The 13,725-nt window shown below is 39.4% G+C and overlaps 1 protein-coding gene across 1 annotated transcript in view; it reads right to left on the bottom strand.

Annotated features, from left to right (window-relative positions):
- RUNX2 (runt-related transcription factor 2) overlaps positions 1-13,725 on the bottom strand; it is a 130,730-nt gene that overhangs the window by 31,203 nt on the left and 85,802 nt on the right. Inside the window, exon 6 of the mRNA XM_011986848.1 lies at positions 8,869-9,030. Coding sequence (XP_011842238.1) covers positions 8,869-9,030 — 162 coding nt within the window. The remainder of the gene's footprint in view (positions 1-8,868; positions 9,031-13,725) is intronic.

Genomic DNA, 13,725 nt, shown 5'->3' with positions numbered 1-13,725 from the left:
TTGTTCCAGGTGAACAAAATCTTTTTTCTTCCTTTTTTTCTCCTACATATCTATCTTCCTCTTTTTTTTTATCTTCTTTGCCACTAATACTTGTTTCATTAAACATTCCTAAGCACCTACCATGTGCCAAAAACTGTGCTAAGTTATAAGGATTCAAGAATATGTAAAACATAGCCACTGTCCTTAAGAAGCTTATAAAAGGAGAATGGCTTGCAATTAAATTTTTATACTAAAGGACAATGTGGGCCGGACATGTGGGCTCACACCTGTAATCCCAGCACTTTGGGAGGCCGAGGCAGGTAGATCACCTGAGGCCAGGAGTTCAAGATCACCCTGGCCAACACAGAGAAATTCGTCTCTGCTAACACTACAAAAATTAGCTGAGCGTGGTGGTGCATGCCTGTAATCCCAGCTACTTGGGAGGCTAAGGCAGGAGAATCCTGTGAACCTGGGAGGCGGAAGCTGTAGTGAGGTGAGATCACACCACTGCACTCCAGCCTGGGCAACAGAGTGAGACTCTGTCTCACATAAGAAGAAAAAAAAAGATATGTACACATTAGAGGTGTGTCCAAAGTACAGAAATGACATACAAATGAGTGTAGATGAGACAGCGATTCACTTTGAAGAAAGTGGTGTTTGGGAAAGGGATGCCCAAGAGGGACCAACAGGGCCCTGCCCACCAGTGCAAAGAAATGGCTGACATGGAAGTGGGAAACGGTGCAGCACACTTAAGGAATGCCAGGCATTTTTAAGAGAAAAGGCCCCCCTTTACCTAGGAGAGTCAAATATTTTGGGAGGCAACTAAGCGGTCACATAACTGGATTGTTATTTTTAACTAGGTATGTTCTGTATTTGAACTGGTATGCATGACCACCAAAAAGTAGATGTTCAGGAATTTATCTATGGGCAAGATTAGGAAAAAAAGATTTAATTAAAAAATGCACCCAAGATATGGAAAACCATTTGGTGACAACCGCTGTAACAGAAAACATGCTTCTCCAGCAAGAAATGTGTGAAATGCTTTCTAATAAGAAAGATCACTGACAGTCAGCAACAAAAGGAAAATGGAAGATAGGATAGTATCCTCAGGTTCAGGCAGAGCACCCTTGATGATTTTAAAAATATAATAGCATCCGGTCGGGTGCAGTGGCTCACACCTGTAATCCCAGCACTTTGGGAGGCCGAGGCAGGTGGATCGCCTGAGGTCAGGAGTTCGAGACCAGTCTGGCCAACATGGTGAAACCCCGTCACTACTAAAAATACAAAAAATTAGCTGGACGTGGTGGTGGGTGCCTGTAATCCCAGCCTGTAATCAGGAGGGTGAGGCAAGAGAATCGCTTGAATCCAGGAGGCGGAGGTTGCCATGAGCCGAGATCATGCCATTGCACTCCAGTCGGGGCAACAAGAGCAAAACTCCATCGCAAAAAAAAAAAAATATATATATATATATATATATATATAAAAAATGGCATCCTTCCAGTGGAATGCAATTCAGGGGTAGAATGAAATGCATTATTACTAAGCCATAAAAAGACATGGAAGAACCTTAAATGCATACTACCGAGTGAAAGAAGCCAGTCTATAAAAGCTACTTACTTATTGTATGATTTCAACTATATGACACTGGAAAAGGCAAAACTATAGAGATAGTAAAAAAAATCTGTGGTTGCCAGGTGCTAAGGAAAAGAGAAGGGAAAGAGAGATGAACAGGTGGTGTACAGGGGATTTTTAGGGTAATGAAACTACTCCTTATGATTCTGTAATGGTGGATACATGGCATTATGATAAAACCCATAGAACTGCACAACACAAAGAGTGAGCCCTGTGTAAATTATGGATGTTATTTCATAACAATGTATCAATATTGGTTTATCAATTACATCAAACATCACACAAATGCAAGATGTAAATAATAGGAGAAAGTGGGAGATGGTGGGAGGAGAATATAAGAAACTATATATTCTGCTCAATTTTTCTGTAAACTTAAAATCGCTCAAAAGAATAAAGTATTAATTTTAAGACATATACATAAAAGCAATAACGTTGCATGCATTTCCACTCTTTTGAAGATAATTATGTGACCTCCTTTTCCACTAGCATTTATCTGGTAAGGCAAACTTTCTTTACTGAAAGTCCTAAGAACATCAAATCCCTAAACAGATAGCATCTTACTCCCTGCAGAGCCTCTGAGACGTGTGATTCAGCAATTTCTAGCAATTCATTAACACAGGGCCACTGAGGCACAATAAATTAACTGTATCTGAGAATGATATAGACTCTTTAGTGACAATGAAATGAAAACTCAGGTGTCCTAAGTTAAACTGCACCCCACCTTCTCAGACCCCAGTGCACTACAGCAGCCATTGTATCTATCATTAGAAAATTAATACTTTGGGTGAAATGAGGTTCATACACTCAAGTTTTCTTTGATTGAAAGGAGATTTCAGCAAATCTTTCAATAAAATGTACAACCACATGTTTGCCATCCCTGCAAAAGCATGACTCCTTTCATTACTAAATCTTTTCCCTGTGTGTGGTTGGTTGTACATGTGTCAGAAATAAATCCCCACAAAAACAACTGAGAAAAATCATGTATAAAATCAGAGTCAAACCATGTACACAGGTATTTTAGTATCTCAGATACTAAAATATCTGAGTGTAGCTACAAATAACAGTAATGAGTCATACAACCAAACTTAGTCAACTTTGTGAGTTGGACCAACTATTATCTCCAACTGATCTAGCAGGAATGAAAACCACTTCTTTGGGCCTCAGCAGCAGTAAATCAAAAATTAGAGTAAATGGAGGTCCAGGTAAGATTAGAACACCATCTGCTATGTCAAAAGATAGGCTATTTTTAGGGAAAGCAAGATGAATTTCAACTTACGGAATGCACAAGTAATCCATTCAATCAGTGGTGATATAATGAAGAATACTGAACATTCAATTGTTGACACAGGGCTTGCCTTTGTTTAGGGTCCATAAAATTTAATAACTTCCCCACTCTGTGGCTTTAAACGGAGAACTTCTTCAAAATAAGAGTTACTCCTATTAAACTTAATTATTTGCCCGTGGCTGCTGTGGCAGAGTATGTCTACCAAACAGGTGGCTCTTAATAAAGGAATGGTTCTGTAGTAAAAAGTAGATGCTCTAGTGTTTTATTATGGTTGCTTTAACTTTCTGGTTTATTAGTATTAATTGCTGAAGTTTTCCTTTTAACCTTTCTTAAGGCATTCCTCCCTCCTGTGAGTTAAGAGCTGCTCTGCTAAAATAAATGTTCACATATAATTGGCACATTACGAAGCTGCTGGTTTCGAGAACTTGACTCAGGGAACTTGATAGAAACTTGGTTATAAGGGACAGTTTAAAATGAACTACATCAAACTCTACTGGGTTTGAATCCTCCTGACAGACCTTGAGTAATCAAATGGGGTTTTTCCACTGGCAATTTATAGATTTTGTAGTAGTGATAAAATAATTTTTAATAATTTTGTTATTAACCTAATGCTTATTCTCCTGACCTTGGAATATTATAGTTTAGCAACTGAAAGTCATAAAATTGGAGACATCTTCAATAGTCCTGTGCAGTTGAGTAAGTGGAAAGTGTTAATATTTACATATTTTGAAATAAGAGATTCAAGACTATTTTCCCAAGCAGAAGAAAAAAATAATCTTACAGAAAGATTAGCTCTGTCCTATCTTAACAACAACGACAAACAAAAACCCCATAAATGCGGAGAAAAGTCTTTCATACAATCTATAGTGGCAAGCAGGGAGAGGTGGCTCATGTCTGTAATCCCAGCACTTTGGGAGGCCAAGGCAAGAGGATCACTTGAGGCCAGGAGTTCAAGACTAGCCCAGGCAACACAGTGAGATCCTGTCCCTACAAAAAATATTGACCTGGCAAGGTGGTGCATGCCTTTAGTCCCAGCTACTCAGGAGGCTGAGATGGGGGAATTGTTTAGGCTCAGGAATTCAAGGCTGCAGTGAGCTATGATCATGCCTCTCCATCCCATCCTGGGCAATAGAGCAAGATCCTGTCTCTTAAAAAAAAAAAAAAAAAATCTGTAGTGACCTCTTTCAGAGTAACTGAGGCAGCCAACATCTATGAATAAGATGCATCTTACCTGTGCATCTTTAACTAACATAGCCTAAGTCTCTAAAAAAAACCTCCAGAAAGCATCAGAAAGCTATAAATCCCTTCTACCTCATGCATGCCAAAGAGTGGTACAGACTTAGGTTAACCTAAGCTACTTCACTCAAATGAGTGGGATAGTGGAGGAGTTATTTGCAGTGAAGAAAAAAAGCCTGTGTAGGCTCTCTAGGAGACTCATACTCTGACCCACGAGTCCAACAATCAACCTCAATAAAGAGTTGTGCTTCTTTCCACAGCAGGATAATTGTATAAAATACATTTTGAAAGTCAGCAATTATTTATTTACATAGTATTTTGTAATGACTTCCAGAAATGTAATTATAATCTTTGTGTCAAGCCTCGTAAGTGCTTTGAAGATCAAAACTGCCATGGGTGATAAGACTGCAATTATAAAGACATGCGGTGGTTCAGGCCATGTAAGGCGTGCTGGTCCCTGCCTTGTCACACCTTGCCCTGGACTAGAATCAATGAGAAATAACTTTGGCCACCTCTGTGTAGTGAATAATCTTTTAGAAACATGTAGGATAAAGTGAGATAATGTATAAAATCACCTGGGGATAGAAGTGCCACTTAAATACAGATTATTATATGATGAGGCCATACTTATCAAAGTAAGTATGGTAGGGAAGGAGGTGGCTTCTGCACTGTAACATTACTAGACTGATTTCTGAGACTACTGCTGACTTTTATAATTCAACTGAATATGATTCAAACTCATTACCATAATGTACACCTGTTAGTCGATTACATGGCAATAACTTCTCATTCAATTATAAACTTATACATGCTCTTGTTGTTCCATTACAATATTTAAGGCTACCTAATGTTAAGGAAATATTTCCTGAATCATTGTATTGTACCTCTCAACTTGAAGACATCTAGTATTATACCTCTCCCTGCAGTAAAGGTTGTGGGTAACATACCTTTATCATTTTATCTAATTTTTTAACACCTTGCTTCCAAAAATGGTCTGAGGAAAACTAAGGACTATCTAATATAATATCACCATGATTATTGTCATTTATTAACTTCTAGAATTGTAGCCATGCTTTAAAATTATTCAGAAGAAAGGATACTAATAAAGAAAGGTGAAATATTGGATTCTCTGAGGGTCTTTAGGTAGATTAAATCATGGTCTTTCTTTAGAATGGTCTTTTAGGAGAAAATGGAATTTTTTTAGGAACAGTTCTTTCTGGCAGATCTTTCTGGTTGTTTTTATTCCTATAATCCCTTGGAACACAGCATTAGCATGCCTACTTAATTTAGGTATAACTCAGCACTCTCTATTGTCTGACATAATTGAATCGTTGTTTTCTCTTAAAGCCTTATTGACTTTTTTGTGAACGGTTCCCAATTGCTTTTTGCTCTGTAAATGTTTATTTTAAATCTACAGAATAATAATAATAATGGGAAACATCTGAGTAGTTCTATGTGCTAGGTACTGCATTAAGTGCTTTGTGAATGCCATGTGAGTATTAACTTATTTAAATGTTTAGATAATCTAACGGCTTTGTTTTAAATACGTTCTGTGGTGATCCATTTTGTGAAGGAAAAGTTCCCTTTAAAAGTTTAGATTTTTATCTAATCTAATTTGACTCACTTAACAAGACTTGCCTGCAAATTACATATGGATATACAATTTTTACAAAACAATTTTAGCTTCATAATATCAGCTACAATCTATTTGGCACATATCATGTGCCAGTTCTAAACACTTTATATAAAGTATCTCACTTCATCTTCACACCGACCCTGAAGATGAGTATTGTATGCCTATTTTACAAATAATAAAACTAAGTTTCAGAAAAGTAAGAAGTTGCCTGATATATGTATGAGCTGGGATTCAAACCTGGGTCCGAACATCCAATCCTACTGTGAAGTGAAGAATTTTATTCTTTCTCACCCAAAATCATATGAGAATATTTTGTGTATCCCTTTAGATATGGAGATGAAAATTGATCGATGCACACAAAAACACAAACTGTTCTGCAAAGCGTCTCAAAAAGAGACCACGGGACTGCCTGCAGACAGGGATAGAGGTTAATATTTTTAGCTGTCCGTGTTACGTGGAAACAGCATTATTTGCTTCATAACGCACAGAGCGTTATGAAGACTAAAGGCACAAGAATGGACTCAATCCAAAGGGCTTTATTTACTACAGCACACACATACAAAAAAAAAACCCCAAATTTAAAAAGCCCTCATGCTTAAGTCTCACATGTAGGAGCCTCTAGGTCATGGACTTAGACATTGGCTTTAGATGTTGAGAGGAATCATAAGCTATACATTGTCTAAGTTGGTACCTGGGACCCTATGAGACAGGCTTCCCCAAGAAGGCACCCAGGACTAGTCCCCAGGGAATTAGAAATGGTGCACACTCCAATGACATGGTCCCTGAGTCCGCCAGGCAGTGCTTGGGTGTGCAGGCACAGTCCCGCAGCCCAGGGCAAGGTCAGGTAAGTCAGTGCTCCTCCAGTTCCCTGACAGTCCACGTCTAGTTGTTTCTTCCTGTTTCCCTACCTACATGCTGACAAGAAGGATTTTCTGTTCTCTTTACTGTTTATACAGAACCTCCCACCCTGGCACCATGTTACTTTACCAGTAACAACTCCAGAAATGTTAAGGGTTGGAGGAAAAAACTGGACTAAACTCAGTATAAACCAGTTTAAACCAGAGGCTCACTCCTACCTTTGGCCTAAGATGGATATATGGCTGGAAAATTAACCAGTTTCTGCTCCTGCCTCCTTCTCTGTGAAATGGGAAAGGTACTGTTTTATGGAAATGTTTGAAGTAACCCTCAGTAAAGTAACTTGAAATAATCTGGCTGTTCTCCATTACACATGTACATGATAAACCATGATGACTACTCGTTTACGCAGCATTTTTCCGATGTCATTTTCAATGGCTTTCCTGATGAACTCACAGGAATATACCTCAGTAGGAAACTGCTGTAGGTAAGTGTCTCTAATGCTAACATTACTCCCTGAGGTTTTTTTCCTCTAGGTACTGCTAGAGAAAAAAATAGCAAAATCTGCTTCAGCCACAGTGGGTTGGGCAGATGGAAGCCCCAGGAGACCCCAAACAGAAGCAAGTTTGCATAAGTCTATTCTGTCAAAGTGTCCTTTTGGCCCTATGTAAAACAAAACAGACTCTCAGTATGAAATGTAGAAGGAATAACCAGAACTAACTTAACACCATCAACACTGTGCCTTTAATCTCGCATCAGCCTTCGTTATCCCCACTGTGTCTTACTCATCCTTTCCCGTTATCTTTAATTAATGTTTGCCTAAAGGCGACGGTGATTCCAGGCAAGGGAAATGATAACTAAAATTCTACACTCTATACAATTTCCCAATACATACTGTGTGATTCGTAAAAATGATAACAGCAGTCACAATGAAAAGTGGTAACATGGTTTCCCAAAACACCTTGCAGTTCTCCCTCCACCCCTCTTCTTTCCCTACTCACCCCCATGGGAGTCCATCTGCTGCAGAAAATGTGAGGCACTAGGACCAGAGAGCCCTTTCCTGCTATTTGCTTGAGAAACAAAGCCTTCCCTCCTCCCAAGTTGAAAGAAATAAAGGAGTCTGAACTAATCAAAACCCGCAAGCCTGCTGGTGGAGCTTCAGCTTGTCAGTGATGCAACTCAGCGGAGTGAGTAACGGCTTCGAGCTTTGCAGAAAATGAGAGAGGGAGAGAAACAGACAGAAACACAAAGAGAAAGAAAGAAAGGCATTAACCTGGCCAGGAGTCAAACAGGTGCAGGGGCCCGAACGCTGAGAAGAGTATCTGGCAAACGTGGGATCCAATGGGGTGTGTGCCTCTATGGACGTACGTCATTGAGTGGGGACAATGTTTGCAGCTCATATGTCAGGGTGGACCAAGAGGTTTCTTTTCTTATTCACGGGACTCATACAGTCAGCTAAGGGCCTTTAACTTTTCTCTACTTGTCAGTTGGGAGTCTTTGTGAACACTTTCTGGCTCTCTGTGATGAATTCTCCAGGATAGAGGGGCAGCCAGGTCATTTGTCACACACACTCCCCCCATGGGCCTCACATTTCTGTAGTGCCTTTGGAACAGAGGAATTGTGAGCACTGGGCTGCCGGGCTGCAAGTGACAGCAGCACACATGATGCTTCACAGAAAGGCCGCGTCCTTCTTGAGTTAGCCACTCAGAGGCCATGCATTGCCTTTTAAGACTCTTCCAGGCCTCACGGCACTTCAAATGACTAGTTTCTGACAAAGATCCTAAGTTTGCAGGTGCTCTCTCTTGGAACTGACTAGCTTGGACTCCTGGGACTCACAAGCCTTTAGGAATGGAGGGTTGTGCCATCAATCTGGTTTATAGGCAGATGTTAGGAAAAGAAAGGAACACAAGCAGAGGAAGGCCTGGCATAAGACCCTCAGGAAAAGGCCCTAGTTATGAGACAGTGCCCACCAAATGGGATACAATTCAGCAGGACACTAACTGGGCGGCATTAAATACCATCTTAAAAGTATGCCATCTCTGGCAGATTTTCAGTCTCTTGACTTAAAATGTTCGAGTGTTTGATAACCCCATAATTCAGAAGATTTAATTTGCCAGTTGTCATTCCCTTGCCCACATGTCTCTAATAGAGAGTCACTGTGAGCATGGATGACACAGGTTCAGCCCATCCGACTCCCCCCGACCCCTATGCGGGGATGGATTTTTAGTTAAAGCGCGGTCTTTACCTGAAATGCGCCTAGGCACATCGGTGATGGCAGGAAGCCCAGTGCCCCGTGTGGAAGACAGCGGGGTGGTAGAGTGGATGGACGGGGACGTCATCTGGCTCAGGTAGGAGGGGTAAGACTGGTCATAGGACCACGGCGGGGAAGACTGTGCCTGCCTGGGGTCTGGGAAAAAGAAGAAGAAAAATCTTTAGAATAGCAACCATTGCAGCCTTAGAAACATGCAACCCAAAACTTAGAAAGGAAAAAGCAGAAAAAGAGAGAGAGGAAAAATATGGCTTATACATACAAAATAAATAAGGAATGGCTATTTATCTCTTATAACCCCATCCTTTCAAGCCTTGAATAGCACAAAGCTTTCTAGACTTTGAGTCTCAACGAAAGCAACAAAATGGATGATGCATAAGGACTATTTGTCTCTCTCTTCTAAATATTTCTATTTGGAAAGTCTAATAGTCATTTAGAAAACAATCTGCTTTGGTTTTCTTTACAAAGTGGAATTATATTTACTTTCTGTATTCTCTAAAATTCCTCCAGTGAACATGGATAACTTTTTTTAAGTTAGAATATTTTCTGAACAATATACTTGGTTAAAAAATATATAGATTGTGCCTTTTGCTGCTGCATATCCAGCTACTTACTATCTTTCAGACATGCTTTTTGGTTTTAAAGTGAATGACTCCAAGATTTCATCTCAGGGCACTTTTTTCAGGCAGGTCAATGGAATGGCCCTTTCTAGCATGGGGTGAAGGGAATAAGGGCAGGAATGAGAATGGAGGGGCAGCACATAAGATGAACAGGCAGGAGGGGAGCCAGTTACGTTACTCTCACGCTAAAGCTAAACCAGAAAATAAACCGGAAGAAAAAGACAAAATTTAATTTCAAAGTCAACTACCATTAAGAACTGAAAAGTCTCATCACCAGCCAGTTTCAACGCTAAGCACAATAGTTTCTGACAGTAAGAAAATGGCCCAAAACAGGAGAACGGGGAAACGCTTTTAATCCTATTGGAATCTGTTTAAAAGATGTCACATTTCTGGAATTTGGCCTAGTGTTACCTACAGTCACTGTAATAATAAAACTAATGGGCAGTCAGCTGGTTAGGGTTAATTGCTAAATATTAACAATATTTTTTGATGTAGCTCTAGGAGTTTCTTGGAGGTACAAACTCAAGGCCACATTATTAAAAGACCTTTTGCTTACATACAGAAAAAAAGGTAAATGTGCTGTGTTTCCAAAGCAAAAAAAGTATGTATTTCAAACTCTTTTGCTCTTACTTGAGGGCTAATCAAACAAAATCATAAGCAAATTTCTCTTAACATGTTTTTATGCTAATTTTTAAATTATGTTAATTTTTAAAATTCTAATACACCAGGCTATTCACAAGATAGCTTGGTATCTTAGAATATGCATGGATTTTGGAATGTTCAGAATTAGGTCCAAGTTCTGAGACTTCTACTTTCTGTGTAACCTTGGCTTAATTAGTCACTCTGAGCCTCAGTTTCCTCATCTGTAAAAGGTGTGGAAGGAGGGGCAGCAATAATACCTGCATCACAAGGATGTGAAAATTACATGAGAAAACTATTAAGAGAAAACTAGCACAAAAGACACTTAATAGGCATTAATTCATATATATGTATGTGTATGTGTGTGTGTATGTGTGTGTGGGTGTGTGTGTGTGTGTATATATATATATATATATATATATATAACCTCTGGGTAACATAGGGATAGTTCCATGTTTCAAACATATCTGGACTGGAGTTAATACACTTGGATAGGTTTCAAATTATCCCCACACATCACCTATTATTCTTTAAGAATAAAAACTATTAATATACTTGAAGAGTTAATTCAGGTTTATCTCTAAAAGTAAAAATGAGTATAATAAGATGCGGATTTTTGAGATGATTCGTCTGTTAAAACCTCTCAGTTTTTCTATACAGTCAAAGCAGTTTAGTTCAGCTATTTCTTGTTTATTTGTTCAATTCAGAAACAATTTATTTAAAGACTGTTTAAATATGACATACTTCTTTGAGTCAAAACAATTAAACACATCTGGATATTTACCTGCTGTTTACTGACATTGACAGAGATACAGAAAAATGTCATCCAATTCCATTTTAAGGAGCATTTACCTGAGTTTGCAATTTGAATAAAAGAGTAGTACTATAAACGGTTAATAAACTTTTCCTTCAGAAATCTAAAGGATAATTGATCATTAAAGTAATGGACTTCTGTGCCTTAAAATTCTCAAGGCTGAGATTGTAGAGATTGGCAACATTTCAAATCCGAGTGACTGGTCCTTGTTATATATCTGATAGTGACATATTTCCTTGCCTTACACCATTAATGTAATTCACTATTCAGAGAAACGGTAAATGATCTTCAGATGGAAAAAGATTCATTCCTTACAGCACAGAAAAACAATCTCACAAGGGCAAGTCCTTCTCTCAAGCAACATTTTCAAAAGACAAAAAGGTTGAGAACCACATAGCTAAGTAAGTTGGGCACGCAGGACTCAAATTTGGATTTGAGTTCTCATCTAACTTCCCCAGATGACTTCCTGAGCAAGCAGTTTAACCTATACCATTCCTCTTCTGTAACAAGTCATCTGTCTAGGGCCCCCTGCCTAAAAACGAGACCAAATGCAAAGAACTGTAAAAAATGACGAAAAGGAATTAGGGTACTCAACTTGGAGGTAAGATACAGTCTTACAGTTCTCCTTGTGCAGAAAGGCGGCTCAGCACAGTGGGAAACAAGAGGGCTTTTTAGTGACAGCATCTGAGTTGACGTGTCAGCTCCGCTATTGATAAGCTGTATGACCTCATCTGGGTTAGCTAACTCTGAATCTCAGTTTCCTCATCTGGAAAATGAGGCAGCATAACACAGAACAGTGAATATAGCAAAGTGGTCACGCATCCTGGCTGTGCAGACAAGCCTAGGCTTCAGTCACACCTCCCTGCTGTGCTGAGCAAATCGCTTAAACTTTTAGGCCTTAGTGGCTCATCTATAAAATGGGAATAATGATACTTACTAGGGTTTTTGCGAGCATTACATGAACTAGGCCATATCTAATATGGTACCTGGCACACTTAGCACATATTAAGTATATAATAAATACAAGTGCTATCTATATAATGAGTACAAAAATAACTACTCTCATTTTTGGAAAATGAGATGAGATAATGCAAGTAAAAGCATTTTGATAAGCATAAAGTACTATAGGGAAACTATTTTGACTCTCTTTAGGAGCTCCAATGGTGAAGGCCCTGCCTGGGCCTTGTGACCTGGGCTGTGTTTCTCAACATTACTGAGCTTTAATTTCCTCGTCTGCAAAATGGAGATGATAATACTATCTCAAGAGTTGAATCCTCAGACTGAAGATTAAATAATATACGGTAAATGGAAAATCATCATCGTTATTAAAAATAAATATTAAAATATGACTCTGTGCTATCTAGGGTAGCTGGGTTTGTCTCATGTTGTTATTCTTAAAGACTTCCGAGATCAGATTCAGCATAATTAAGTATAATGCCTGGCACACAGTACTCAATAAACAACTACTGAATGAACTTTTCAGGGTGGCTTGAGTGAATAATAAAATATTAAAATTAAGTCATACTTAGTAATTCTCTAATTTCTCCTTAGGCTACCAAAGAGGTTTATATCGTTGAGGTTTTAGGTTTTACATCCTGACTGCCAGAATATATACTAGAAGAGTCTATTAAAGGATAGTTTTGCTTTTAGTGGAGGCCTTTCCAAATATCCAAAATTAAGAAAAATAACTTCTCACTATCCCTAAATAAGTGAGAAGCGCTATCTTTGTTTTTTTGTCTCTCAGAGGATAGGCTAGAGTCTCCTTCAAGGTCATTGTCCTAAGAGTCTATGATAATGACTTAAAGAAAGAGTTACTAAAGAAAAATAAAATAGTCTGGGTGCGGTGGCTCACACCTGTAATCCCACCACTTTAGGAGGCCAAGGCAGGTGGATCACCTGAGGTTGGGAGTTCGAGACCAGCCTGACCAACATGGAAAAACCCCATCTCTACTAAAAATACAAAATTAGTTGGGCGTGGTGGTGCATGCCTGTAATCCCAGCTACTTGGGAGGCTGAGGCAGGAGAATCGCTTGAACCCAGGAGGCGGAGGTTGTGGTGAGCCAAAGTCACACCATTGCACTCCAGCCTGGGCAACAAGGGCAAGATGCCATCTCAAAAAAAAAAAAAAAAAAAAAAGGAAATATAAGACCTGCCATATGCGGTTCACTAGATCTGGTATAAAAAAAAATTTTAAAGAGGATAGCAACCTTTAAAAAAAAAAGCAGGCCAGGCATGGTGGCTCACGCCTGTAATCCCAGCACTTTGGGAGGCCGAGATGGGCAGATCACGAGGTCAGGAGATCAAGACCATCCTGGCTAACACGGTGAAACCCTGTCTCTACTAAAAATACAAAAAATTAGCTGGGCGTGGTGGCGGGCACCTGTAGTCCCAGCTACTCGGGAGGCTGAGGCAGGAGAATGGCTTGAACCTGGGAGGCGGAGCTTGCAGTGAGCCGAGATCTAGCCACTGCAGTCCAGTCTGGGCAACAGAGCGAGACTCCGTCTCAAAAAAAAGAAAAAAAAAGCAATGGTCTCCAAACACCCCCATGCCTTCCCTAATACCTTGTGAATGAGTGATTACCAATCCAAGCTCCATCATTTCCAGACTGTGTGATTGGACAAATTACATACCTAAGATTAAAGTTTCCTCATCTATAAAATGGGGGTAAATAAGAATACCTCCTTCATAAAGTTGTCTGATGATTCAATGAGATAATATAACATAGAGTTTAGCACATGGAAAGAACCTAATAAATGTTTC

Source organism: Mandrillus leucophaeus, unplaced genomic scaffold, assembly GCF_000951045.1.
Source record: "Mandrillus leucophaeus isolate KB7577 unplaced genomic scaffold, Mleu.le_1.0 Scaffold3, whole genome shotgun sequence".
NCBI classification, from domain to species: domain Eukaryota; kingdom Metazoa; phylum Chordata; class Mammalia; order Primates; family Cercopithecidae; genus Mandrillus; species Mandrillus leucophaeus.
This window is presented reverse-complemented; position numbering and strand designations above follow the sequence as displayed.